General features: G+C 47.6%; 1 protein-coding gene across 1 annotated transcript in view; it reads left to right on the forward strand.

Moving 5' to 3' along the window:
• Window positions 1-27658, forward strand: part of LOC138516879 (E3 ubiquitin-protein ligase TRIM39-like) — a 753998-nt gene that overhangs the window by 542327 nt on the left and 184013 nt on the right. The window contains exons 5-6 of the mRNA XM_069632328.1: window positions 4320-4342; window positions 5591-5706. Coding sequence (XP_069488429.1) covers window positions 4320-4342; window positions 5591-5706 — 139 coding nt within the window. The remainder of the gene's footprint in view (window positions 1-4319; window positions 4343-5590; window positions 5707-27658) is intronic.

Here is a 27658-nt window from a genome sequence, read left to right on the forward strand (position 1 = left end):
GGATTGTCTGCATGTGGGGATGGCTTAAAACCCTGCTCAGCGAGGACACTTTTCTTGTTTACACCTACTTGAGAATCTTGCCTAGAGACAAGAGAGGACTAGGGAGCTTTCTTGTTAGGACTGTTTATTTGCCACAATATGAGCAGGTTATTTTCTGTGCTTTTGGCATTACAAGACATTACATGACAATACCCTGAACCTCTTGGACTTCTACCTCCTCACCTACTGCCACAGACTCTCAACTGTACCATCATTCATGTCCCTGTCACTGAACAAGTGAACTAGACACCATCCCTAATTATTTGCATATTTGCTTACCATGCTGCCTGCTTTCGCTTTGTTGGCTGGTTGCGCCAATCTTACTCTCCCTAATGCATAGCAGGGGTACAGTAAGGATCCACCTATAAGCCACACCATGGTAATTGCATGCGCTACCTACCGTATTGTTTTACGCAGCACCTGAACTCTGAGAAATGATTTCGCGCCGGACATGCGCCTTTATCTGAACCCCTTTAAATATTTCTATCCGCCACTGTCCGGAGCAGGGATCATTGCTGTATAGCATTGTAAGTTCTAACAGCTTATCTGCTAGACACTATAAGTTGTTCTACCCGTTAGGCCCTCATGCATGTTTCTTCTGATTTTCTATATGAAAATTGTAACAATGATGACTCTGCGCCAAGTTTCCTATGCGCCAATCTACTGCACCTCATTATGTAATTACTGCCTTGCAATATTGTATATTAATTGGTATTATTCAACTACTATTACTCACCATCAGTGTTCACCAACCACCTCTATGTACCTTACAGACAATTACTCAGCCTGTTGCCACTTAAGTATTGCATGCTTGAACCAAGAGGTTGCTTATCAATATACTATTCGAGCATTATACCTTGCACAACTTGCAATTACTTAGTTCGCCATTCCCACTGTCTCCTGATATACTGATGCACAGTGTTACCTAGTGGTATTACACTACACTTGCGTACCCACACATTGGCCTGTCCGCACAGTCATGAAGACTATAGCTACATCTAAGCTACACCTAGCTCTCACCATAAACATCTGTGGCCTGGCCTACCTGAGCCTATTACTTACAACCTGCATTATATCTTGAGCAGTCACTGTACTCATGATACCACCTATTAACCACAATGTGACGACTATTCGCCTATCTATGTCATCTAACCTACCACCTTCTACTTCCATAACGGCATCATGCTTCCTGCCACCAGCTATAGACACTGCTCCTGTACAGCGACAGATGATAACAACACTAGGTTCCATTAGAAAACCGTTAGATCGATGACCAAACCTCTACCCTTCAATAATATAACTCCCACATTTACCACCCCTGACACTACAAGCACCACAAATGCCCCTGACTCCCCTTGCTATCCTCACAACCCACGCTCCGACCTATCAACACCTCCTGGACGTCCTACTCAGCCTTGCCCCACACACCTAAGAAACCTTAGACTTAGTACTAGACTCACCCAGCCCATCTTCACCCATGTACAACATGCCTCCATAGCCAAACCTATAGCTTCACCTGTTACTGAACGTAGTCCCAAATCAACTAATAGCAAACAAAACCTTAATTGTCCACTCATAAAAGCAGCCCTTATCACTGCTATATCACTACAGGCTCATGCCTTAGACATTGCTGATCTTATTACGTCACATGACTTGGATTTCATTGCCACAACTGCGAGACTTGGTTACATACAGCATCCAGCCCATCTTTAGCAGTTGCCATACCAGATAATTACTCTATTATCCGTGAAGCTAGAGATATTAAAACCAAAGGAGGAGGCATTGTATTCATTTACAAAACCTCACTATGCCTGAGAAACATTGACAATCCTCTATTGCCCTCAACAGAAATCTTATCTGTCAAACTACAAACATCACCTACAGCTACTATTACCATCCACCTCGTGTATTGTCCACCTGGCCCCATCAATAGCTTCGATAATGACATTTCACATTTGCTCTCTACCAATACTAAGAACACATCCCAAGTCATTCTACTTGGGCACTTCAATCTAGGCCTACATGACCCTAATGTCCCTAAAGCTGCTGCTATGAAAGACACCATGACTGAACTAGGCTTTTCGCAATGTATCTCGGAACCTACCCCCATTAAAGGTAGAATTCCCGACTGGATAGCCGAGTTGAACTGCAATATTGACACCATGTCCAATTCGCCCTGCGCCTGGACCAACCATCACCTCATTCTATTTAATATCAAACTCATCCCTTTACTAACGCCCATCACCAACTACCACTACCTCAGACCCGACAGCACTAGTCGATATCTATAATCGTACTATTCTTCAAGCCATCAACACACTGGCACCTATGAAGCTACGCAAACCTAAACCACAGTCCCACCTAAATACTTGGTACACCCCACACCTCAAATCGCTTAGGAAAATTAAAAGAAATTAAAAGATCTGCAGAATCATCTTGGAAAAATACCCCCGCTAACAAGGCCTATTTTACTGCCGCCTCTATTAACTACAAGATAGCAATACTACAGGCTAAAAATGATGACGATAATGATCGTATTTCCAAAGCTGAATCTAACACAAAGAAACTCTTTAATATTTTGAGGGAACTAGAATCGCCCGTCCCACCTCCCGACACTTGCATTAAAGACTCTCAATGGTGTACTAACATTCAGAATGCACTACAGGATAAAATAACCATGCTCCAAAACAAAATAGAAATGAAGAAATCACTTATCACCAATGTGGACCCTATCTCCAATCTACACCCTTCTAATTATCATGAACAACCTCAATTCAATTTCTCACCGCTATCTATTAAAGAAGTAGAATCTATTATAGTGAAACTTAAACCATCTCCATGTAAAGGAGACGCTTGTCCTGCCTCCCTTATCAAGGAAGCTGCTAAGCAGCTAACCCCCTTCATTACTAGAGTCATCAACGCTTCCTTCGAATCTAGTACAGTACCCAACAATCTGAAGGATGCGTGGGTACTCCCATTACTAAAAAGAACATCACTTGACCCTAACCATCCATCCAATTACCGCCCGATCACAATGGTCCTGTTTCTTTTAAAAATACTCGACCGTGCAGCGTACCTACAAATACAACATCACCTAGAGTCTAACAACTTACTAGGACTCAGGCAATCTGGTTTCAGACCAAGACATGGTACTGAAACTGCCCTTATTGACCTTAAAACCCAAATCCAAGCAATGAAAGACAAAGGTAACTTGGCCATGCTTCTCCTATTAGACCTATCTGCAGCCTTCGATTCGGTGAATCACAAGATTCTATGCAAAAGCCTATCCTCTGCTGCTCTGCTGCCCACTTCTCAGACCAAGCCAGTGCTTGGATTGAATCATTCCTCAATAATAGATCCATGAGGGTCTTTTCACCTCTGCCTCTGCCTCTCCAACTCCCATTACCTGCGGGGTGCTCCAAGGTTCTTGTGTGTCTTCTACCCTCTACAATGTAGTCACCAAACTACATCTACACGTCCCATTAGATCAGCCATGAGACAGTGTGTCAAGATTCCTCGCTATAATCTACAACGAGCTGGTGGGGCCATCTTCCCCGTCGTTGCTGCTAAAACATGGAACGCCCTCCCACTTTCCTTAAGAGATGAACCTTCCTATCACGCATTCCGGAATAAGACCAAAGCTTGGCTCCACGGACAAGATCCTAGACCATCTGCTCAAAGATGTATGCAAGCCGCCTCCACCACTGTATAGCTGCCTAACCCACATAAATGCACAGACCCTCACTTTACTTGTATATATGTACATTTACTGATCTGTCTTCTTACGGTACTACTGTAAATATTTGTTGCACTGCTACCTAATTGTATACTTCGTAAAAATCGCAAATCGCTCTATCTTGTCTTCCTCACAACTGTCTGTATTGTATTACCATGTAAGTTTAGCGCCCAGCTGCCCAAGGGCTTAGAGCGCTCTATAAATAAATAAACTAAATTACACTAAACTAAACAATGTTGAATAACCTTTGCAACATCCTCTAGTCTTGGGGATGAGACAAGATCAGAAGCCGAGCAATTCATTCACCATGCCAATGTAAGAACTATTTTAAAATGAGATTGTTTCATAACGAGTATTAATTGATTATATGTGTTATATATGTATTTGTGCAATCATAATTGTCACCTGCAGACCTGGATCTCCCCTGAAGAATTGTGGCTGTGCTCTGCTTAGATCACATTTGCTCCTTCCTATATAGATTGGGGTTCCCATTTATCTGTTTTAAAACTCTTTCTCCCTCCCTTCTTCTCTCCCTTCTGTATAGGTTGTGCGGAGTGTCTTGTTCAGGTATGATTCTACTTTGAGGCACAGTAATCTCATATGAAAAACGAGGTACACAACTCATTTCTGAACATACAGCTCCCAACTCAGGACACTGATCATTGTATCCTGGTAGGGGCCTTGTGTTCTCTGCTGATCCCAGGGGTATTCTGAGGTTGAACTCTATTTCACAGTTAGTCCCTAGAACAGCAGTGCACAACACGTTTTGCTGGAGAGCAGAATGCTCCATACATGTCCCATGGGACGGTAGGAGCGAAGGTGCACACATTTGAGTTTTAACACGAGTTTTAAGGTGTACTTTTTAAAACTTTTTTTACCATAACCATATAGCCTTTTAAAAACATTACCACTTTCATTTATTAGTATGATGGAACTAAAATTAAGTGTTTACATACAAGTAAACCTTCACGTGTTATGATGCAAAGGCAAACTCTGAGGCGTCACACACCTGACATGGCAGACGCGACTGACTGACTTTAGGCCACACAACACTTAATCATTAAGCTCATGTGACTTTTAGGGCCATAAACAATGTCTTGAAGGGCCACATCATTCAGCCTACGGACCACATGCATGCTCGGACTGACCTATAGGGCAATGCTGGAACAAAAAACGCTTAAGTGTGGGCAGTTCTTTTTGGTCAAAGTGGGACACTTTTTTGCTCAATGTGGGCCAGTTTGATGAGTTACTTCAATATGAGGGTAGTAATTTTGACCATTGTTACTGAATAAATATTCTTTAAATTGCACAATTTGCATCACATTTGATTAAAAAAACTCCCCCTTGGGTACTTTTTAAACAGTCTTTCACAAAAGGAATGAATGACATTTGCAACGGTGGGCCACATTTTCATTGATGCCCGAGACAATTTTCTGCCCGAGTCCGACCCTGGCCGCATGTTGTGCACCACTGCCCTAGAATGTCTAATTTTGCATATTTTAAAAGAGAAATTACATAATCGAAATCCAATCACTTGTCAGCCCTCTTATTTTTTTTCCCCAGAAGAGGTGGTCTCTTCCTCGTATTACTCTGCAGGCCTCATCTCTGATTGAATTCAAAGAGAGGATCTGTGCACTGTTCTCAATATTTGGGAGGTTACTTTTTCATATTGCGGTAGGACTCTGTTGGTTCATTACTGCTTGTGAGACATCTCTTATTCATCTCACAATAGACCACCATTTGCTACTCACTCCTTTCCTCTCTGTTCTAAATGTTCATATTCTTTCTAATTGCCCTCTTTTACCTTATTCATAGATCTAAAATGGTGAGGGATTCGAAACCTAAGGATGACTCCGAAGAGATGAAGAAGAATGTGCATTGCTTCAGTTTACAGCATACCTATCTGAAAGAAAGGTTCACAGGATTAAAAGGTAAATAAATGCCACATTTTTTAATTTATTTTATTTTATTTTTTATTTTATTGGTTTGTTACAAACCTTTAAAATACACATTTTGCATATTACAATGTAAAAAGAAAACAAAAGAGAAAAAGAAAAAAAACACAAAGCAGAGGAGAGACAGCAAAAATAAACAATATTTTTCTATCTACATAAAAACAGCCAATCCAAAATCCTTATACTTCGAATAATGCTTCTGCTTCTGTCCGTTTTTTCACTACTTTCTCTAAAAAAGAATGTCAATTCAATCTTTAACTTTCGATCAGAGTCATTGAAAAGTTCACTCCACCAGTCATCAGCATTTAGCGAGTGTCTTGCGACCATGAAACTTCCCAAGTGATTTGTTTTTTCCTGTCTCAAGACTGGACATAACAAAGTCAAGTGCTTCAATGTCTCAGAAGGTTTTCCAAATAAGCGACACGTCAATACTGCAGTAACATCCTTTATCCAGAAACTTTGAGTTCCTCTTGTTTCAATTTGGTTCTGTCGGAACTTCATGAAGATCGATCTTCGAGCCAAGCTCTTCCCGGAAAGTTTTCTAAGTATGTCTGGATCGTGTTGTACGTTCTTACTTCATTTGGGACCAGGCTCATAGCTCTATGTTTAAGGCGTGCATCCCCAGTGTCAATCCAATCTTGTACCCACAGCATGGATTTGAATTTATCAGGGTTGGTTTGCAGGAAGCAACTATTGGTGCCTATATCAGACAGAATGTTTTCACAGCGTTTAACCCACAAGGTAAGTATGCTCTCACTGTTTCCACTTGCTGGGTCTTTGAGGATCATGAATTGGGGCTCCACCTGGTCTGTAATCATTTTACGATACATGTTGAGGGTGTTCCACGTTATCCTTGCATTGATAGACACCAGACTGAGCTCATACCTTATGCATGCAGTAGGTACGTCCATGGGAAGCCAAAGCACCTTTGACCAAAATGAATGTTCTATTGAAGACCAGAATTCTGTAGTGCATCCAAAGGCGCATTCAGCCCCATGTATCAAAGCCGAGACTGCCTTCTGCTTATAAAAATTCAGGACTGGTTTTAATGAAAATTTCCCACATTTTTTATTCAGAATGCTGGCTTGACACGCGAGTTGCTTGTATTTAGCTTTTGTTTTTTCCAACCAAGGGACATCGTTGATGCTAGAGCTAACACACATACCTAGATAAGTGGTTTCTTTTACTAATTCAATAATTTCGTTCCCCATTTGCCACACAATCTTTTTTTTCCTATTTGCTTCTCTATTCCTTTGCAGATTTTGTAGCATTAGAATCTCAGATTTCTTTGTGTTAACGCACAGGCCATTTTGTTGGATGTATTGCTCTAGGGCATTTAGCTTACGCTGAAGACCTATAGGTGTTAAGTCCAAGAGGACTAGGTCATCTGCGTAGAGTATCCAATAAACTTTGTTTCATTGATCTTAGGAGGAAACGCATGTACGCCTGCAAATGCCTCACCAATATCTGAGATGAACAGATTGAATATAATCAATGCCAAGGGGCATCCCTGTTGTACACCTCGACAATTTTTTATTGGTTCGGATAAAGTGCCTTTTTGGTCTAATCTCACTCTTATCTCTGTGTTTGTGTGCAGATCTTTTACTGCCATTAGCAAGCTTGACGGACAGTTCCATGCGCTCATTTTAGACCATAAGAGCTCCCGGTCAATGCTGTCAAATGCTTGCGATAAGTCCACAAACGCAAGATAGATCTTTTTATCCGCTTTGATTGCTTCCATTTTTAGCAATTTCAGCCCACAACCCACACCCTTCACAAAGCCAGTCTGCCTACAATCAAGATGGCCACTTGATGTTATCCAGCTTAGCAGCTGTTTTTGGAGCTGTGTGGCGTATAGTTTGCCAAGGACAACCAAAAGTGCGATCAGTCTATAATCTTTTGGTTCAGCTCTATTGCCCTTTTTATCCGCTTTGATTGCTTCCATTTTTAGCAATTTGAGGATCATCAGATTCAGCCCACAACCCACACCCTTCACAAAGCCAGTCTGCCTACAATCAAGATGGCCACTTGATGTTATCCAGCTTAGCAGCTGTTTTTGGAGCTGTGTGGCGTATAGTTTGCCAAGGACATCCAAAAGGGTGATCAGTCTATAATCTTTTGGTTCAGCTCTATTGCCCTTTTTAAAAATCGGCACCACTATCACACTTTTCCAACTTACTGGCGTGACCCCTTCACTGGCCAAATTTGCAAACAACTTCGCACAAAAAGTAGCCCACTCTTCCGAGTTTTGTTTTACGATGTAATTTGTTAGGCCGTTCGGCCTTGGCATCTGCGAAGAGCTACTACGTTTAATGCTTTGCAGAATATCTCCCACATGGAAGTGGAGATCCCATTTTGATAAGTGCAGTATCTTAGGCTCTGTTGTTTGTCCATTCTTGTCATATCATTTTTCAAAATGGCACACTCATTGGGCTTCACTAAGCATATTTGCTTGGTTAGCTTGTTATTGGCAACTAACATTGTTTATTAGTTTCCAGAAATCCTGTGAGTTTTTGTTCAGTAAGCTGATCATTATTACTTCTGCATCACGTTGCTGTATAATTGTCTTGTGAGATAACAACCAGTTTTTATATTTTTGTCTGCTGGTTTTATTTGCTGCTACTTGAACACAATTGCTTAGGGCAGTATGATGTCTAAGTTCTTTACGAAATTGTCGCTTTCTGTTGACTTTTTCGACATCGTATGCATGTTTTGGTTTAAAACAGCTTTTTTTAAGACATCATGACACACGTACTGTTGCAACAAATGGGTATATTACACTTTCTCCAGCATGGGGTCTGGCATGGATTCACATGCTCATGAATATTCCCCGTCGTCAGGCTGGGAATCCTCGGTAAAGAAAAAATCAGTATCAGTTTTGTTTCTGATCTGTCTTTCGTAGTAGTAACCAATCACTGATCTCTGCGTCATACTCTACCTAAGTCCCGCCTCTGGCAGCCAACTTCAGATTTTTACTGCACGTTCAAGTGTTGGGATCCTCGTGCTATTGCTCTTGAGCGTTAGTGCTTTTTTTCACGTGTTTTCTCAGAAATAAATTCTCTTTTTTCAGTCAAAAGAGCCTCAAGCTCCACCGTTTCTTCATCCGATTAACGGGGACCCGTGTCGGATTCGTCTACGCCCCTCAAGGGTGAAGATTTCGTCGAGCCACGCTTTTGGAGGACTCCAGAAGTTTCTCAGGCCCATCTCGGACATGGCCCAGGAGAAGGGAAGCTCGACGCCCGGAAAGCTGTTCAGGGTCCGCCCTGGATGCCAACTTCAGAATGTCTTTAAGGAGGACGAACACTCCCTTTGCCTTTACTGCCTACATGAGGACAAGACGCACGTGGAGAAGGACTGTGCATTTTGCGGCAATATGTCGGAGCGGACCATGCAGGACCGCCATCAACGTCTCGCCAACTGGCTGGACGGAAAGAGCCCGTCAGGCGAGTAGAAGAAGAAGAAGTCCGAGCGGTCTTCTAAGACCTTTGAGGGCGCCCCGGCGACCGGGGTCCAACAGAAGGCCAAGCACCGCAAGTCCGCTGGCACCGGGAGCGCCGAACGGTCGGGCTCTACGGACGCCAGGCAGGGCGCATCCTCCCCGGCGCCATCAACCACGAGCCAACGCTCTGGCTCGGGTAAGAGGAAGGCCAAGCACCCGGCGAAGCTCCTGGAGAGACCCCGGTCGAGCTCCAAGGCCCCATCGGAGGGGGAGCGAGGCGGTGACCCTCCCCCCAAGGAGAAGGCGGTGAGCGCACCTAAGGTGGTGAAAGCCTTAATCCACCCGGCCAAGGCCTCTATCGAGACAGTCGCGGCGGCCCTGGCTCAGCCTGTGGAGGCTACACCAGTGGTGGCGACCTCGGGGCCCAGAGTCTCCCTGCCACCGCGGAGGGAGTCCTCTTTCATGCCCATCGACAGGACCCCCGTGAAACCTCCAACAGAGAAGAAAAAGGGAGGGCAGGAGGTCGTCGTGGATTCGGCCTCAACCTCTGAGGAGGAGCTGATCGAAGTCTTAAGCCACGGCGTTGGCGTGGAAGAAGACCAGCCCGTCGGGAGGGACCCCGACGTAGGAGACGACGAGAATGTTGAGGGTGCCGACGGGGCTCCTGACTGCCCGTCGGACTCCCCTCAACCAGTGCCGCAAGACAACTCGGCGGCCATTTTGTTGGCTATACAGTCCTTATGCTCGGAGATAAGGACGAGACTGCCGTTACCACCAACGGAGGAACCGCTCCCGACGGGGGACCCGGAGCCAGGCCCTTCTGGGAGCCCTCCCCCTAAGAGAAGAAGGATTCATCCTCCACCTCCTTTTCAGCCATCGCGCCTTGTTCAGCCCTCCTCCCCGTCCACGACACGTGGGGATGATACGGGGACTGACACGGCCACGACGGGTACAGACGTTGAGGTTTACGAAGAGGATCTCCCGTCGTCACCTCCCACCCGGGCTTCCCCGCCCGACGAGATTGGATCGTTTCACTCCATGATCGCCAGGGCATCCGAGCTTTTCCAGCTCTGCCCGGAAGAGGAGAAGAAGGAAGGTTTTCTTTATCAACGGCGCAAGGCCAAGAGGAAGACGGTCCTCGCTGTACCTCTACTAGACGATATTTGGGATGAGGGCCTCGCCCTCCTCAAGAACCCATCCACGACGCCGGCTAGAAGGGATCGGTACGAGAAGAAGTACCGGGCCCCGGACGCGGCTCCCTTGTGCCTTTGGGCACTGCCGACCCCAGACTCGGTCGTCTCCGCGGCGGCCAGGAAGAAAGCGGGGGGGGCGCGGCCTCTACGTCGACCTCCCCGCCGGACGGCGAGGCAAAGAAATTAGACACGATGGGACGCAGAGTCATCTCGTTGGCAGCAACGACGATTAAGGCGGCCAACACCTTGGCTATCGTAGCCCGTTACGACAGGGAGTTGTGGTACAAACTGGCCCCCCTGCTGGACTTCCTACCAGACGACAAGAGGGCGGAAGCCCTAGAGATCTTGCAGGAAGGAGAGGTGGCGTCGGACCACGCCATTACGATTGCGACGGACATCGCTGAGACTGGATTTCGCCAGTTGGGCAACGGCGTGTGCCTTAGGCGGCGTGAATGGCTCAAGGCTACTGACTTACGTCAGGACGTGCAGACCAGAGTCTTGGACATGCCGTTCGACGGAAACAACCTGTTTGGGAAAACAGTGGACGATTCCCTCCAAGCCATCAAGGCGGACACGGAGACGGCCCGGGCTCTTGGGGTTCTCCAGCAGCCGCGGCCGCCCTTTCGGAGCGGCGGAGGCAAACAGGGTGCCTCCAAAGGTTCCAGCGGCGGATTTTCCACCTACCGTCAAGCGGCCCGTTCGTCGTCACAGGAAGCTTACAGGGGACAAGGCAAGTCAGGCGGACCCCGCCGTTGTCGCCAAGGAGGACAAGGCGGCAAAGCCTCGTCGAAGCAGGACTGAACCGGCCGTGGGGTCGGGCCCCCACCGAAGCACCCCGGTGGGAGTCCGGCTGGCGAGCTTCGTCAGCGTGTGGGAGTCCATCTCCACCGACCGTTGGGTGCTGGACGCCCTAGCTCAGGGTCACGTGCTCGAGTTTCTATAGAGGTGCCCGCGCGTCCCCCCTGTGGCCAGGAAAGAACATCACGTCCCTCAACTTCTCTTGGAGGTAAAGGCGATGCTCAAGAAGGGCGCCATCGAGCTCGTCCCAAAGAGGCTTCGGGGCTCCGGAGTTTACTCAAGATAGTTCCTCGTGAAGAAGAAGACGGGAGGATGGCGTCCCATCCTGGACCTACGACGACTGAACAAATTCATCAAGGCACAGAAGTTCCGGATGGTCACCCTCCAACACGTCCTGGGTCAACTGGAGGCGGGCGATTTCCTGTCGTCGTTGGATTTGGAGGATGCCTACTTCCATATTCCCATCCTAAAGGGACACCGAAAGTTTCTCAGGTTCGTGGTCCAAGGGTGTCACTACCAGTTCAAAGCCCTTCCCTTCGGATTGAGGTCGGCACCCAGGGTGTTCACCAAGTGCCTAGCACCGGTGGCGGCGCAGCTGCGCCGAGAGGGGATCCACGTCTACCCCTACCTGGACGACTGGCTCATCCGAGCAAAGACGAAGGAGCTCGCCGTGGAGCACACGGCAAGGACCGTCCAACTACTCACGGACCTGGGATTCTCCATAAACTACGCCAAGTCCCACCTGGTACCCGCGCAAGACGCACTGTTTCTGGGAGCGAAGCTCGACACAGTGTTGCTTCTGGCCTCTCCGTCGGAGGAAAGGACGAGGGCCATCTTGGGCAAGGTGCAGCGGATGCTGGCTGCGGACACGGCCAGGGTGAGGTCCATCAAGTCCCTCCTCGGAATGATGTCTTCTTGCATTTATCTCATCCGCCTGTGCAGGCTCCGGATGCGCCCGTTGCAGGAGTTCCTGGACGCGCGTTGGATCCAGACGACGGGCAGCTTCGAGGAGAGGATCACACTCGACGAGAGTTTCCGACGAGCGATCCGGTGGTGGGGCACCCGCGCGCATCTGACGGCGGGCATGGACTTCCAGATCCCCGGCCACCAGGAGACAGTGACCACGGATGCCTCCCTGGAAGGGTGGGGAGCGCACACCGAAAATCTGCACGCGAGAGGCCTTTGGCTTCCGACGGAGAAGTCCCTCCATATCAACGTCCTGGAGCTCCGTGCAGTGTTTTGGGCCCTCAGGTCCTTTCTTCCGTCCCTCAAGGGCAAGGTGGTAAGGATCTTCACCGACAACACCACCACCATGTTCTACATCAGGAAGCAGGGCGGGACCAGATCCCCAGCCCTGTCCAAGGAGGCCCAGGATCTGTGGCATTGGGCCGTCGCCCAAGGGATGTTTCTGGTGCCATTTCATCTGGCAGGGATAAAAAACACCATCGCCGACTCGCTCAGCAGAGAGCTGCGCTCGTGCCACGAGTGGGAACTACGTCAGGATCTAGTGGACCGCCTCTTTCGACGGTGGGGCACACCCCAGATCGATCTGTTCGCGACGGCGACGAACTTCAAGTGCCGGAGGTTCGCCAGCAGGTTTCCCCAGCCGAGGAGCATGGGCGATGCTTTCTCGTTCCCCTGGGAGGGCCTGTTTCTATACACGTTCCCTCCATTGCCATTGCTGATCCGGCTCATCAACCAGCTCAAGAGGTCACGGTGCAGGATGATCCTCGTCGCACCTGCGTGGCCAAGGCAGATATGGTTCCCGGACCTTCTGGACTTGTCAGCGTCCCCGTCAATCAAGCTGCCAGTGGACGCGGATCTTCTCTCCAGGGAAGGAGGTGCCATCCTCCATCACGACCCGAAGTCGCTGAACTTGCAGGCCTGGCTCCTGCGGCGTTAGAGTTTGGAGGATACGACATACCGGCCGACTGCAGAGAGGTTCTTGCAAAGGCCAGGGCGTCGTCAACTCTTAAATGCTATGGACACAAATGGAAGAGGTTCTCTGTCTGGTGCCACGCACAGAAGATTAACCCTCTACGGATTACGGCTCCCCAGGTACTGCCGTACCTTCTGACGCTGGCCAAGGCTGGACTGGCGCACGCGTCCATCAAGATTCATCTTGCTGCGATCTCCCGATACACCAGAACCACGGGGCGGACGTCTTTGTGGTCTCATCGTCTGGTGAAAGAATTCATGAAGGGACTGTTCAGATCGTTCCCGCCGGTGAAGGCTCCGGCCCCGGCGTGGGAGCTCAACGTGGTGCTGACCAAGCTCATGGGACCTCCGTTCGAGCCTCTGCACTCGGCTCCGTTGAAGTTCTTGTCGTGGAAAACAGCGTTTCTTGTGGCCATCACCTCCGCACGAAGAGTTGTAGAGATCCAGGCCCTTTCCTGCAAGCCCCCGTACTTGACTTTTCACGACACGAGGATAGTGCTCAGGACGCACCCCTCCTTCATGCCCAAGGTGCCGTCGGACTTCCACCTCAACGAACCCTTGGTGTTGCCTGTTTTCTTCCCGTCGCCTTCGTCGCCGGCCAAAAGGACTTTGCACTCGCTGGATGTGGCTAGAGCGCTGAAGTTCTACGTGGACCGCACGAAGAGTTTTCGGAAGACGTCACAACTTTTTGTGAACTTTGGACCTGTCAATCAGGGGAAGGCTCTCTCAAAGGCCTCCATTTCCAGATGGCTCTCCGGCTGTATCATGTACTGTCATCGGTTGGCAAACCGACCGCTGCCTGGCCGTCCGAGAGCCCATTCCACCAGAGCGATCGCAGCTACCACGGCGTTCCTATCTGGTATGCCCTTGCTGGTCATCTGCAGGGCTGCTACGTGGAGGTCGACGCACACCTTCACGAAATTCTACTGCGTCGATCGGGATTCCAGGGAGGAGTCCAGGGTCGGCCAAGCAGTGCTGCGCAACCTGTTCGCCTAAGGTGAGCCTGGTGAGGAGGTAAGAATTGCTTAATGTTGAGTTTGATGTAATGCTTAATGTTGAGCCTTTGCCACCTCCCGTGGTTGTGCATGTGTGTACTGCTATGTATTCTTTATTCATGAGCATGTGAATCCATGCCAGACCCCATGCTGGAGAAGGAACAAGTTACTTACCTGTAACTGTTGTTCTCCAGCATGGGTCTGGCATGGATTCACATGCGAACCCTCCCGCCTACCCCTCTGCGGCTCTTCACTTGGTCATACTGCCACTTCACGTGCTACCAAATCTGAAGATGGCTGCCAGAGGCGGGGCTTAGGTAGAGGGCAGTCATTGGCTGTGGTCAGTATGACGCAGAGATCAGTGATTGGTTACTACTACGAAAGACAGATCAGAAATGAAACTGATACTGATTTTTTCTTTACCGAGGATTCCCAGCCTGACGACGGGGAATATTCATGAGCATGTGAATCCATGCCAGACCCATGCTGGAGAACAACAGTTACAGGTAACTAACTTGTTCCTTCTTCTGTGTTTCGCCACTTGATTCGTTGCAGTATGCTTCTGTAATTGCCCTAGCCTCATGTAGTTTTATTTTTAAGCGTGTTCTGCATGGTTCCACCAAAACACTCTGATCCCACCTCTGAGCTTTCTTCACCTCTGGGTAGATCAAAGTCAATTTAAGTTGACTGTGATCACTTAGTGAGGAGCTAGCTATTTGCAGGGACACCACGCGCATGCTTAGATTTTCAGAAACAAAGAAGTAGTCTATGGTAGAATCCTGGTTTTTACACCTCCAGGTAATTTGCGCCGGAATATCATCCTCCGTGTTTCCATTTACCATCATTAAGTTTCTTTCATCTAGAGCAGCACACCACCTTACTGCCAACTTTTGCAGTCCTTTGTCTACTCAATTTGTATTTTTGCTCAATTTTATGCAGTTTAAATTTAGGTTGCCACAGAGTATCATGCTTGGTGCAATATTGATATCACCAATCAGTTCATGCATTGTGCTCAGGAATTTAGTCGTGCCTGCCATTTTGTGATGCCAGTAGACGTTAATTGGATCAATCCGGTTTGTGTTTTCAGTTAATAGTCTTTTTGATTCTACCACAGTATGTTATATAAAGGCAGCTAGTCATTTTCAGGCCAGAATTCTTTCTAACAAGAGTCAGGAGACCCGCAGAAGGTCGGCACTTTTGCCTCATTATAGCTGGATTTATTGCAATCACAAAATCATCTGAGATAGGGCACTCGACCATCCAGGTTTCCTGTAAGCATATAATGTCAAGACCCTCCGGGCAATTTAGGGATTCCTTAAACAAATGGCTAAAGCCTCTTGTATTCCATGTTACGATGTTAAGACTTGGGCTTGCATGCCCTTGTTGGCATTAGCTGTTTTGACCTATTAGGGCTCCTGCTAGACAAGTCCAATTGTTTGATTTGGATTTTTCATTCGCACTGTCAAATGGAGCACTATCACCGCACAAAGATTTGGGATTGCAATGGAAATGGATTTTAATTTTTTCTCCCAACAGTGCTTCATCTCTGCTATCTACGTTTATGCGAACACTAGATGAATCTCTGTAAGCCTAATTTTTTGTAACATCACTATGCAAGTTCTATAACATTGTCGGCTTTTCAATCGGTTTGGTACTATTCCTCCGGTTGGTTTGGTTCCCATTGCTCCCTTCCTTGGAAAATTTGCTCACAATGTTGCCATCAGTTTCTTCATAAATGTCAAAGCCCAAAGACAAAATAATGGGTATGGCGTTCAAAAGAAGGTTGCAAATTAACCTTGAATCTATATGTAGCCGCAATCTGTAATTGTTTGGTTTGTCGGTAAATTTAACAGTTTGTATGTCATTAAACTCAATTGCTCTTAAGCCCAGCACATGATGCAATAAACGCAACACGTTGTTTCTATTTAGTGTCAATCCATCTTTAATGGCTAAGATTCGTTCAAGAGTCAATTGGTGTATTGCAGGTTTAACATGAGTTTCGAAGGGATTGTGTCCTCCGACGTATTCCTCATCTTAGATATATATCCTTCCAGCTCTGCTGGCCTCGGAAAATTTTTATCTCCAGAGGGCGCTGCGCGTCGACGTCCCTCGAGTCGATGACCCTCGACAGCCGCCGTATCGACGCTCGACGTCATCCTGCCAATAAAGGCCGCGCGCAGCGTCCGTTGCTCAGTTCCGTTTTTCCGCGCTACTCGGTGCCTCGGAATACCGTTGCTCAGTTCTTAGTACTATTTACTTCAAGTTATTCGAATCGTACTCGATGGCTTCCTCGTCGGAACCGACAACCCCTCGATCCGGCTTCAAAAAATGTCGAGATTGTGGGAAAAAGATGTCGTTGACCGATCCTCACAGAAATTATCTGTGGTGCTTGGGAGCCGAACACCATTGTTCCGAGTGCGAGGACTGTATGTCCATGACAGCTAAGGCCCTGAAGGAGCGTAGGGGGAAGCTGGAGAAAGGTAAGACTTTTAAAGCTTCTTCTTCTTCGACGAAGTCGAGACATTCGTCTCCTCGTCACCATTCACGCTCCAGATCTCGGAGTGGGTCTCATCACTCCTCGAGATCGAAACACTCGAAGAGGAAACGTCGAAGATCCCCTTCTCCGTCTTCCTCTTCCTCTGTTTCGCCAAAAAGAATCCCTTGCCCCACGAAACATAGTTCCCGGGCTGAATGGGAGGAATTCAGAAAAAACATGATGAGCGTCTTCGAGAAAGCGGCCTCGACCCCCTCGAAGACTGCCGAGAGCGATGCTCTGGTCGAAAGACCCAAAGGTCAAAAACGCCGCGAGTCGCAGTACCCGGCGAAAGAAACCTCTCGAGCGCGTCTCGAACCCTCGAGTAGGACTATGACCTCCAAACCTTCCTCGAAGGTTCTGTCGACGCCGTCGACGAAGGTTCCGTCGACGTCGAGGTCTTCGACGCCGTTGTCGAAGGGACCTTTGACACACAGGTCTGTCGACTCGACGCCGGCCTCGACACCGGCGTCGACGCCGAGAAAAGTCACGATGACCACACATCCAGTGACGATTCCCAGGCCCTCGACGTCGATGGCGTCGATATTGTCGAGTAAAATTCCAATTCTGTCGAGGTCCTCGAGGCCTCCACCTCTGTTTTCGACGCCACGCTCGAAGCCTTCGACGTCGGCATCGACGCTTTCGAGGCCAATAATGACAAGTTCAGCACCCTCTGCCTTGGAAATGGGATTTACTCCCTTTATTAGTTCAGAACAATTGAGAACTATATCCTCCATTTTAGAAGAGGGTGATTTGTCAGAACAAGATGAGTTACAGGGACCTGTAACCCCAGTTAGAGAGGAATTTTCCTCTGAAGAGCGCAGATTAAAGGATCTTCATGATTCTTTACATGAGGCAAGTGGTTTAGACACTTCCCCTGAGGTGGATTTTGCTAAACCAGACCCGGGGGAGCATGCTGAAACCCCCTACAGAGCCTTAATGGCCAGAATTACAGAGTTCATGGGGTGGTCTACACCTTCACAATCTTTCCAGCAAGATGACCTCACGGATATTCTTGACCAAAGGCCCACAAGAGGATCCAGTGGTGCCTTTTCATAAAGCTCTTCAGAGAAAGATCATGACAAACTGGGAAACCCCAGATGTAATACCAGCAGTAAATAAAAAACTGTCTGCAAAGTACAGGGTATCTTCCACAGACCCAGAGTTCTTGTCTAAACATCCATCCCCAGAAAGTCTGGTGGTACAAGCAGCATCCTCTACCGACGTCAAGACGGCTTATCCTACTGTCCCACAGGACAGGGACGATAAAAAATATGATGCTATGGCTAAGAAAGTCTTTTCAGCATGTAGCATGGCGTTAAAGTCTGTTAATGCTACTTGCACCCTTGCTAGATTCAGCCATACACTTTGGGAGTGTGCTTCTACAGCGGCTGACTGCATCCCGGAGGGAGAAGAAAGGGATGCGTTCCTGAATATTATACAGGACGGTAAAGACGCTATGTGCGAATCCCTCCAGACGGGCATTGATTCGGCTGACAGTATCAGCAGAGCAATGGCGGCAAGTACATCAACCAGGCGGTTCGCTTGGTTGAGAAAGTCGGGTTTTGCCCCAGATGTGCAAGCCAGGCTCTTGAACATGCCATTTGATGGCTCTTCTTTGTTCGGGAAAAAGGCGGATGACAGTTTAGAGAAACTGCAAACTTCAAAAGCAGCAGCAAAATCCCTAGGAGCTGCAATCCGTCAGACTCCTTTTCGTCCCACAGGAACCTCTGCGAGGGGCAAGTCCTTTCGCTTCTACTCCTCATTCGGAAGAGGTAGAGGACGACCGGCTCAAAGGGGTCAAAGAAGAACTACCCGAGGTGGACGGGGTAGATATTCTAAAGCCGCAGCAACAGTAGGTGCCTCTTTACCATCGGCATCTGCATCAGCCGCCCCAAAACCACTCTGAGGACTTCCCTCACAGGACACCTGTAGGAGGCAGGTTGACTCAACATCTGGCGGAATGGCAGGCTATCACGTCAGATGCTTGGGCATTGGAAACAGTTGCCCAAGGTTACTGCCTACCTTTCCTACGTATACCTCAGAGTCATCCACCGGGGATCAGCTCTCAGAAAGCTCCAGATCCGCTCCTCTTGCAGGAAATTATAGACCTGCTAGAGAAAGGTGCCATAGAACCGGTACCTGTAGCGGAGAGGAACAAGGGCTGGTACTCCCCTTACTTTCTCATTCCAAAGAAAGACGGAGGACTGAGATCCATCTTGGACTTGCGAGAATTGAACAAATTCCTCAGGAAAGACAAATTCAAGATGGTCACTCTTTCTCAGATCCTCCAGGCCCTTCAGTTTCAGGACTGGTTGGTATCTCTGGACCTTCAGGACGCTTATTTCCATGTGCCTATCCATCTCAAACACAGGAAATACCTGAGGTTCGCAATTGGCAACTCTCACTATCAATTTCGAGTACTGCCTTTTGGGCTGACCTCCGCCCCGAGGGTCTTCACCAAGTTAATGTCGGTAGTGGCGGCAAGTCTAAGGAGGGAAGGGATTCACGTCTACCCCTACCTGGACGATTGGCTGATCAGGGCTGTTTCTCCGGAGCAAGCTCAGATCCAGCTAAATCACGTATGCTACTCCCTTCACAAGCTGGGCTTCTCCCTCAATTTAAAGAAGTCTCAAATGATACCATCGCAGAGACTCCAGTTCATAGGAGCGATCCTGGATACTTCCCTGGGAAAAGCCTCGCCACCAGAGGTGAGGGCTCAAGATATTCTACAGATGGTTACCAAGTTCCAACTTGCCCAACGTCTCCCAGCTTTCGACTTTTTGAGGTTGCTAGGCCTCATGGCATCCTGCATTTTCCTTGTGCCAGAGGCTCGCCTGAGAATGAGATCCCTCCAGTGGACACTGAGGACTCAGTGGTCTCAATTCTCAGGGAGAATGACAGATCTTCTTCAGGTTCCCGGCAGGGTGGCTCGAGACCTTCAGTGGTGGGCCTGTCAGGAGAACATTCTGAAAGGAGAACAGTTTTGGCAACCCTGGCCGGAGATAACAGTAGTCACGGATGCCTCACTCACGGGGTGGGGAGCCCACGCCAACGACTTGACCATCAGCGGTCGTTGGTCTCCATCGGAGTCCAGACTACACATCAACCTGTTAGAGCTGAGAGCCATCAAACTTGCGTTGAAGGCTTTCCTGCCAGTTGTACAAGGGAAGAACGTCCTGATAATGACGGACAACACGGTGGCCATGCATTACCTCAACAAAAGAGGAGGCGTAGGATCACTACCCCTGTGCAGAGAGGCGATGCAGCTCTGGTTTTGGGCAATCCAAAAAGGAATCTCTCTATCGGCAGTTCACCTAGCCGGAGAGAAGAACTTGACATCGGACGCTCTGAGCAGGCAGAACACAGTCTCCCACGAGTGGGAGCTAGCTCAGGAAGTCCTTCAAGAGATCTTCGCCCTTTGGGGAACCCCTCAGGTAGATCTGTTCGCCACCAGCCTAAACAGGAAATGCGACCTGTTCTGCTCAAGGGAATTTCCTCCGAGAGGAGCTCTGGGAGACGCGTTCATAGTGGACTGGGAGTTTCCGCTTCTGTACGCGTTCCCACCGGTCCCTGTCATTCCTCAAATGATCAGGAGGTTGAGAAGATTCCGACGAACCATGATCCTAATTGCCCCGGATTGGGCCAGGAGAACGTGGTACCCGGACCTTCTAGACTTGTCCATCTGCCCTCCATTTCGACTTCCTCTCAGAGAGAACCTACTCTCACAGAAGGGAGGTCAGGTTCTCCATCCAGACATCAAAACCCTCAACCTTCACGCTTGGCTTCTGAACGGCTGAGGTACAAGGATTGGGACCTCCCTGATGATGTTATGGAGGTGTTGCTTTCGGCAAGGAGGCCAGCAACAAAGTCTTTATACCGCTGCCGCTGGAACAGATTTTGCAGCTGGTGTAGAGAACAGAATATCGACCCATTTTCATGTGGTACACCAATGGTTTTGTCCTTCCTACTATATTTGGCAAATTCAGGCCTTCAAGTTGGCACCATTAAGGGCTATCTCGCAGCGCTATCTATCTTTAAGCGTACTGCGGAGGAACCATCCTATTTCAAATTACCCTTGGTAATACAGTTTCTAAAGGGGTTAACCAATGTTTATCCCCCAAGACCATTCCAAGTTCCCCTATGGGATTTAAACTTAGTATTAACTTTCCTGATGGGGACACCTTTCGAACCTCTCCATTCTTGTTCGTTAAGATTCCTTACCCTTAAGACTGTTTTATTAATAGCACTTACATCTGCTAGAAGGGTGGGCGAATTACAAGCTCTTTCTTGTAAACCCCCTCATACAATCTTTCACAAAGACAAAGTTGTCCTGCAAGTGAAGCCTAATTTCCTCCCAAAAGTAGTCTCTGAATTCCATATCTCTCAGAAGATTATCCTACCATCTTTCTATCCTCCTCCTCACCCGGGGAAAGAGGAAGAGAGGTTACACAGACTAGACCCTAGGAGGGTTTTAAGTTTTTACATTAGTAGTCTAGCCAGGATAAGACAGGCAGACCAGCTGTTTGTAGGCTACGCAGGTCACAAGCTGGGGTTACCAATAACTAAGCAGACCATTTCCAGGTGGATCATTCTAGCCATTCTGGAATGTTATAAACTGGCAGGGAAAGAGCCCCCTCAAAACCTTAGGGCTCATTCGACCAGAGGTATTGCAGCTTCATCGGCCCTCAAAAGAGGCGTGCCGATTAAAGACATATGTGCGGCCGCTACATGGTCGTCTGTCCATACCTTTACACATTTTTACAATCTGGATTCCTCCTCTAGTCAAGAGACTAGGTTTGGAAGGGCTGTACTGCATTCTATTCACCAATAGAAGACAGCGTGAAGTCAGTACTCCCTCCTCCGAATATAGAATACTGCTATGGGAGCCTATCTAAGATGAGTAATACGTCGGAGGACACAATCCCTTCGAAGAACAAGTTACTTCTTACCTTGTAACGTTCTTTCGACGGGATGTTCCTCCGACGTATTCCTCATCGACCCTCCCATCCATCCCCGCAGTTTTACTTCCCTTGTTGTTGCAGCTTACGCTCCTTCAGGGTGATTAGTCTAGTCCAAACAGTAATACTGTGGGCTACAAAACGGAACTGAGCAACGGACGCTGCGCGCGGCCTTTATAGGCAGGATGACGTCGAGCGTCGATACGGTGGCTGTCGAGGGTCATCGACTCGAGGGACGTCGACGCGCAGCGCCCTCTGGAGAAAAATTTTTTCCGAGGCCAGCAGAGCTGGAAGGATATATATCTAAGATGAGGAATACGTCGGAGGAACATCCCGTCGAAAGAACATTACAAGGTAAGAAGTAACTTGTTCTTCTGATGGTTTGTTGCGTTTTGAGGCCTTCCTCCACCTGCCTTTATCTTCGGTTGGACTTTTTCCTTTATATATGTTCTCAGGCCGAGAGAATGGGCTGTTATCTTGATTTTTGGACGGATTCATCTCTTTCTTCTTCAGATCGCTAACCTTCACCTCCCTGTGGCATCCTTTTCTTCTTGTGGTTGGACCATTCAAATTTTCCGGTATCGAACTTAACGCTACCACTCGCTTCCTTTGGTCGTCCATAGTCATAAAGTTAGATTCTTCAACTACAATCTTTGTGATCTAATGGCTCTCGGGGGGGGCAGAATCAGTTGACATAGTCTGACCGGAGCTTAAATAGGTAAATCAGCATGATCCTCCGCTATAGGGGTCTCATCGCCTGTCATCACGACAGGGATCTCAGAGTTTCCAACTCATAGGTTTCTTTGCAATGCTCAGAGTATTCCTCCTCTTCATATGTGGAAAGATTCTTTAATACACTTGGAGAGATCTCTGCACTCAAATCCAAATCTGCCGAGCCACCGGCATTAGACTCACCAGAGGGTTTCGCTATTTTTTCATCCTTGTTTTGAATTGTGTTAGTTCGCGTTAACAAATACATTCACAGATTTTTAAGGTTCTCAAAAATGTTCTCGATCCAATGTTATTTTGTTTTCTCTTAGTTATTTGATTTTTCAATTATTTTGTTTGAGGTGATTTGACAGACGTTTTCTTGGTTTTTTGAAAAATCGAGTAGGTTTCATCCTTATCTGCCTCTTTTTGACTTTCTCTCACATCAGGATTGTCAATGATACCATCACTATTGGCAGACGTTGAGGGGTGCGGATGAGTCACTTCAGGACCCGCCACATTGTTTGGGTCCACAACGTTGAGAGAAGGGACAGTGACTCCTGCCTGGGGCTGTTCTCCTTGACTTGCATGCCAATCATCAATCTTTTCCAAGTCGATGACCTCCATAGCTGGTTTTTCACATTGTTTTTGAAAGTATGCTGATGTATCGAGGGGGATACAGAGGCTCCAGCCATCAATACATGATTTACATGTTGAACACTGTTCACATTGGCAGAACTTTGAAGCCCATGTTCCATATGTAAACTACCATCGGTCACCACTATCGCTGAAGTGGAGCTATTATTGTTTGCTAGTTGTTGAGGAACAGATAGTGTGCTAGCATTTTCTTTCCCGCACAAGCTTTGATTATGTTTTAGGAGACCCAGAGCTTCTCTGGCAACTTCAGCCAGTAATTTCTTGTCTTCACTGTTATTTATTTTTTGGTTCACCAGCTCTTTAAGAGATACATCAATTCTTCTTATGTTTTCCCATACTTTTTCTTTTGACGAATCAATTTGCTGGTCAGCACTTAACAATTTAGAGTTCATTAGGGCTGATAGCGTTGTCAAGTCTTTTAAATTCTCATTGATTTGCTCATACATTTTGAGCAATGGTGTAATTGATATAGTCAGAGAGGACATTAAGTGCGGCCGAAGGTCTTGCAACCCATCTTTAATCCCCTTCTGAGTGTCACTATTCTTCATCTCATCATTTTTACTAGTTTTGGAATACAGTCTTCCTATTTTTGGATAGTCACATTCCATGAAGGAGGATTCTGATGATGTTTCATCAGTCGAGGAGTTTGAACACTTCTCTACTTCATCACACGCTTTTGAGTTCTCTTTCTTAGAGTCCAATGCAGTTGTTCCATTAGAGCTTGTGTTCAGGTTTGGGCTCGATGCTTTGCTTCGGGAATTGATTATTTTACAGTGAGCAGTGAATCGATGGAGATGGACTTGGATCCAGCCGTCTTCTTTTTTTTGCACCTACTGGCCATTGATTGCCAAATATTGCCACATTTGAGAAAGCTTTACTTGGAATAGTAGTGGGATATGGTTCATTGCAAGCAGCCTGATTAACAGATGGAGTATAGGTGCTTAACGCTTTAGAATTTAATGCACCATTCATTTGAGTTAGGTTTTGAAGAAGCTTATTGACTACTGCCAATGAGTTACGCCTCTCCCTTGGACTAGGACTAGGACTTTTTTCAGAAAGCTCCACAGTTTTTAATTGATCAAAGTGTTCACAACTGCCCGAAGTATCATAAACAGGCTCCTTACATTTGGTTGCAACCGACTCACTCAGAAATTTCTCATCTTCCAAATCAGTATCCTTTGGAGGTGTTTGATAAAAATCTTGGTTGTTGCACTGCTCTTTATCTCTATTTATTTCATAGCCCTGCGGGGATGTTGAATTTGTCACCCATGGGGGTAAAGAGCTCCCTCTTGCCTCTCCTATTACCTGATTTAGCGAGAAAGATGTCACGGGTGTATCATGAGGTCTAATCAGGGGAGGAGCAACTTGGGAAGCATCTCCAAAACAATCAGCTCTTTCAAGCCAAGCCCTGGTACTTTCTGAAGTAAGGCGTTGCGTCCTGCGATCCAGCGGACTGTCATGCTACAGAACAACCGATTAATTTGGCTGTACCACTCTCCATGCCAGTGCGCGCAGAGATGGTGTCACAGCCCTCCCCTATGCTGCGCTTAGTTTGTCCACACTCGGAAGGTTAGAGTCATTTAATGAGGACCTTCCTGTAGAACAAATTCTCGCCTCAACAGCATTCTCCCGCCCACATTGTAACGCCGTAGCCGCACAAACTGCATTGTGAACAGAACTTAAGCACCGGCAGCGCTTCATTTCGCTCACTGTACTCGCCGTGCTTATAGCACAAGTAAGTATACATACTGAATTGCAAGACTTCCTTGCTTGTTTTCTGCACAGTGCTGGTTCACTTCGGCTCGTTAATGAGGCGGGTTTGCAAGTTCCTCCTTCAACACCACGCCGTAACTGCAGTCGGGTAAGGGGCTGGGTTTGCTTATCTCGCTCCATTGTGTCGGGAGAGGTGCCACAGAAGCCTCGCAAGCCTCCAGAGACTCACAAGACTATGCACCGACTCTGCGCTGCTCCGCGAGTTGCAAGGGTCTTTATGCTACTCACTCCTCCCAGTAGCAGTGAAGACAGAAAGTAGACTAACTGCAGCACAGTCCAAATGCTCAGCAAGACAGTAGAACAGGGTGCTTCAGAGACTCACGAGACTGCGCCAACTCTGCGTCGCTCCGTGGGTTGCAAGGGTCTTTATGCTACTCACTCCTCCCAGTAGCAATGAAGATAGAAAGTGGACTAACTGCAGCACAGTCGAAATGCTCAGCAAGATAGTAGAACAGGGTGCTTCAGAGACTCACAAGACTCTGCACCGACTCCGCACTTGTGACACCAAGAAAGCGTCTTGGGCTCTTAGACCACCAGAGCAGTTGCCATCACGTGTGTCAGAGAGCATGAAGAGGATAATCAACAGCTAACTCCTATACTTATGTATTTATATAGATCATTACTGTAAATGGGTGAAGGTTTGTTTTGCCACACATGCCAGGAATTTAGCAAATTTTAGATGGACAGCTGATATACTCATGGGAGATAGTCCGTATTTAAATAGCAGGTAGGTTTCATTCTAACTTTCAAAAGTTCTGCAGCAGCCGCTGCCTGTCATAGTTCCACATGCCTTCTTCGGTCTGGCTGCATAACTCACACATTAAGTGCACATCTTTTGACACAGCACCAGATTGTACATTGCAAATTTGAAACCAGGCAGGGCCGACTGAACTCTTCAAGTTGAGTACTATTGAGTACTATTCAATTGAGTAATAATAATAATAAAAGTTATTACAACACTTGGAAGCATGAGGAATCCAACATGAAGTGCTATATAAAAACCTGATATTATTATTCTGTCTTAAGAGCAGTCAGACATCCATGCTATGTTTGTTTGGTAGAACGTCTTAATTCTATGAATCCACAAGTGATCCTTACGCAGACACTTGTTTTAGCCCTCCCATGGCAATTATGTATCAGTTATCAGACTTCAATAAGAGGTACTGGAAGGGCTGAGAAAATAGGAAGGAAGACTAAAGAATCGACTTCCTTTAGCTGAGTTTCCACAACGAAATAACCATGTGTTTAGATACAAAATCAACAGAATGTCTGCTTGAATTACACTTTCGCTCACCTTTGATAGCATTGTCCGATCCCTGAGGACTGATATCAACCAGATGTGGCAGGGGAAACTGGTATAGCAAGTTTAAATTGCATAACCGGGGGTATTATATACAAACCCACCACATAATGCTGGGCAATAAAATTGACGGTGCTTTTTCAGAACTGAAACAGCTCCAAATAAGGTGGTCTCCAGCTTTTCACCATAGAGATGAGTGCAATGTTATATATTTCAGCCAATAATCAACAAAAACGAATCTCACTATTATCAGTCCACACTGCCATAGGGATGTGTGTGTGTTTGTGTGTGTATACATATATATATATATATATATATATATATATATATATATATATATATATATATATATATATATATATATTCTGAGGCTTGTGTAATCTGCTTAGATCACATGCTGTGCATAGGCCGACATCTAGTGGAAGCTGCGGAGTATTACAGTTTGTTTTTCGAAACTCGAAAATGGGCGTCGACACAGGCGTGCCAGTAATACTATCCCTAGTGTGACGTCCACTGTACCCAAGATCCCTCACGCGTCTAGGATCCTCAGATTGTTTTTTTCCGCCATACTGGTCGGAAGCATCTTGCGGAGTCCCCTGGCCTTAGCCATACTTTTGCTAATTATTGCAATTTAAAATTATTTATTGACATCCTTCCCCACCCCAACGTCGACCATCGACACTCGACGACGGCTGGAGAAGACATCGACCGTCGGCTGCTGCACGACGGATCTGGGCCTCGGAAGGCCGCTGGCCTCGGCCCGGGCCTAGTAGGCCGCTGGCCTCGGCCCTGCAAGTAGGGAGAGTGGGGGGTGGTACATACTCTTCACTCTTGGTATATAGGTACACCTTATATATTTCCTACACTTACCAGCCCGCTGCCTCAAGGTGCGTATGGAGGGTACCCCTTTCCAATTCTGCCCCAAGTGCAACCGCAAATACCCTTGGGTCGACAGGCACGCCACGTGCAATCTCTGCTTGCCGAGGGACCACCCCGAAGCGAACTGCAGAGCGTGTAGTAGGTTTAAACCTAAAACACTTAAGGACCGTTCGACAAAGCGTTGGGCCCACCACGCCAGGCAGGCAGCCATGGCAGAGGAGGGCGCCTTCAGCGATGGCAGCGACGCCGTACTTTCGGACGGCGAGGGCATTACGGCGTCGAAAGACTGCCGAGCGCAGGTCCCCGACCTCGGAAGGTTGTCCGGCAGGGCGGCTATGGGGAAGACCCCCGGCGACGCAAGCGCTACACCTACACACACTAAGCACACTAAGTCCAACCGAACCTCGACGACGTCGACTTTTCGGAAAGAGGCACGGATAGAACGGTCCGACTCGGTGTCCTCTGGGCGCTCTCAATCGAGATCGCCTCATGACGCAAGGCAATCATCCACTCTTGCCAAGAGTGCCTCGCTCCCTAGATTAACGGAAGTTCGATCGTCGGAAGACGAAGACGACTTCCACCCCCAGGCCGCGCTCCAAGAGACCGAGAGCGCAGTTAACACCAGCAAGGCCCCACGCTCGAAACAAGATACCTCTCCCGACCCTCGGCGCCAGGCGTCGAAAGTCTCTGGGGCCTCCAAGGGGCAGGGAAAACATTTTTCCACGCACGGGGAGGGAGGGAAACAACGGAAAGC

Source organism: Ambystoma mexicanum, chromosome 6q (assembly GCF_040938575.1).
Source record: "Ambystoma mexicanum isolate Mex_15411 chromosome 6q, UKY_AmexF1_1, whole genome shotgun sequence".
Taxonomy (NCBI): domain Eukaryota; kingdom Metazoa; phylum Chordata; class Amphibia; order Caudata; family Ambystomatidae; genus Ambystoma; species Ambystoma mexicanum.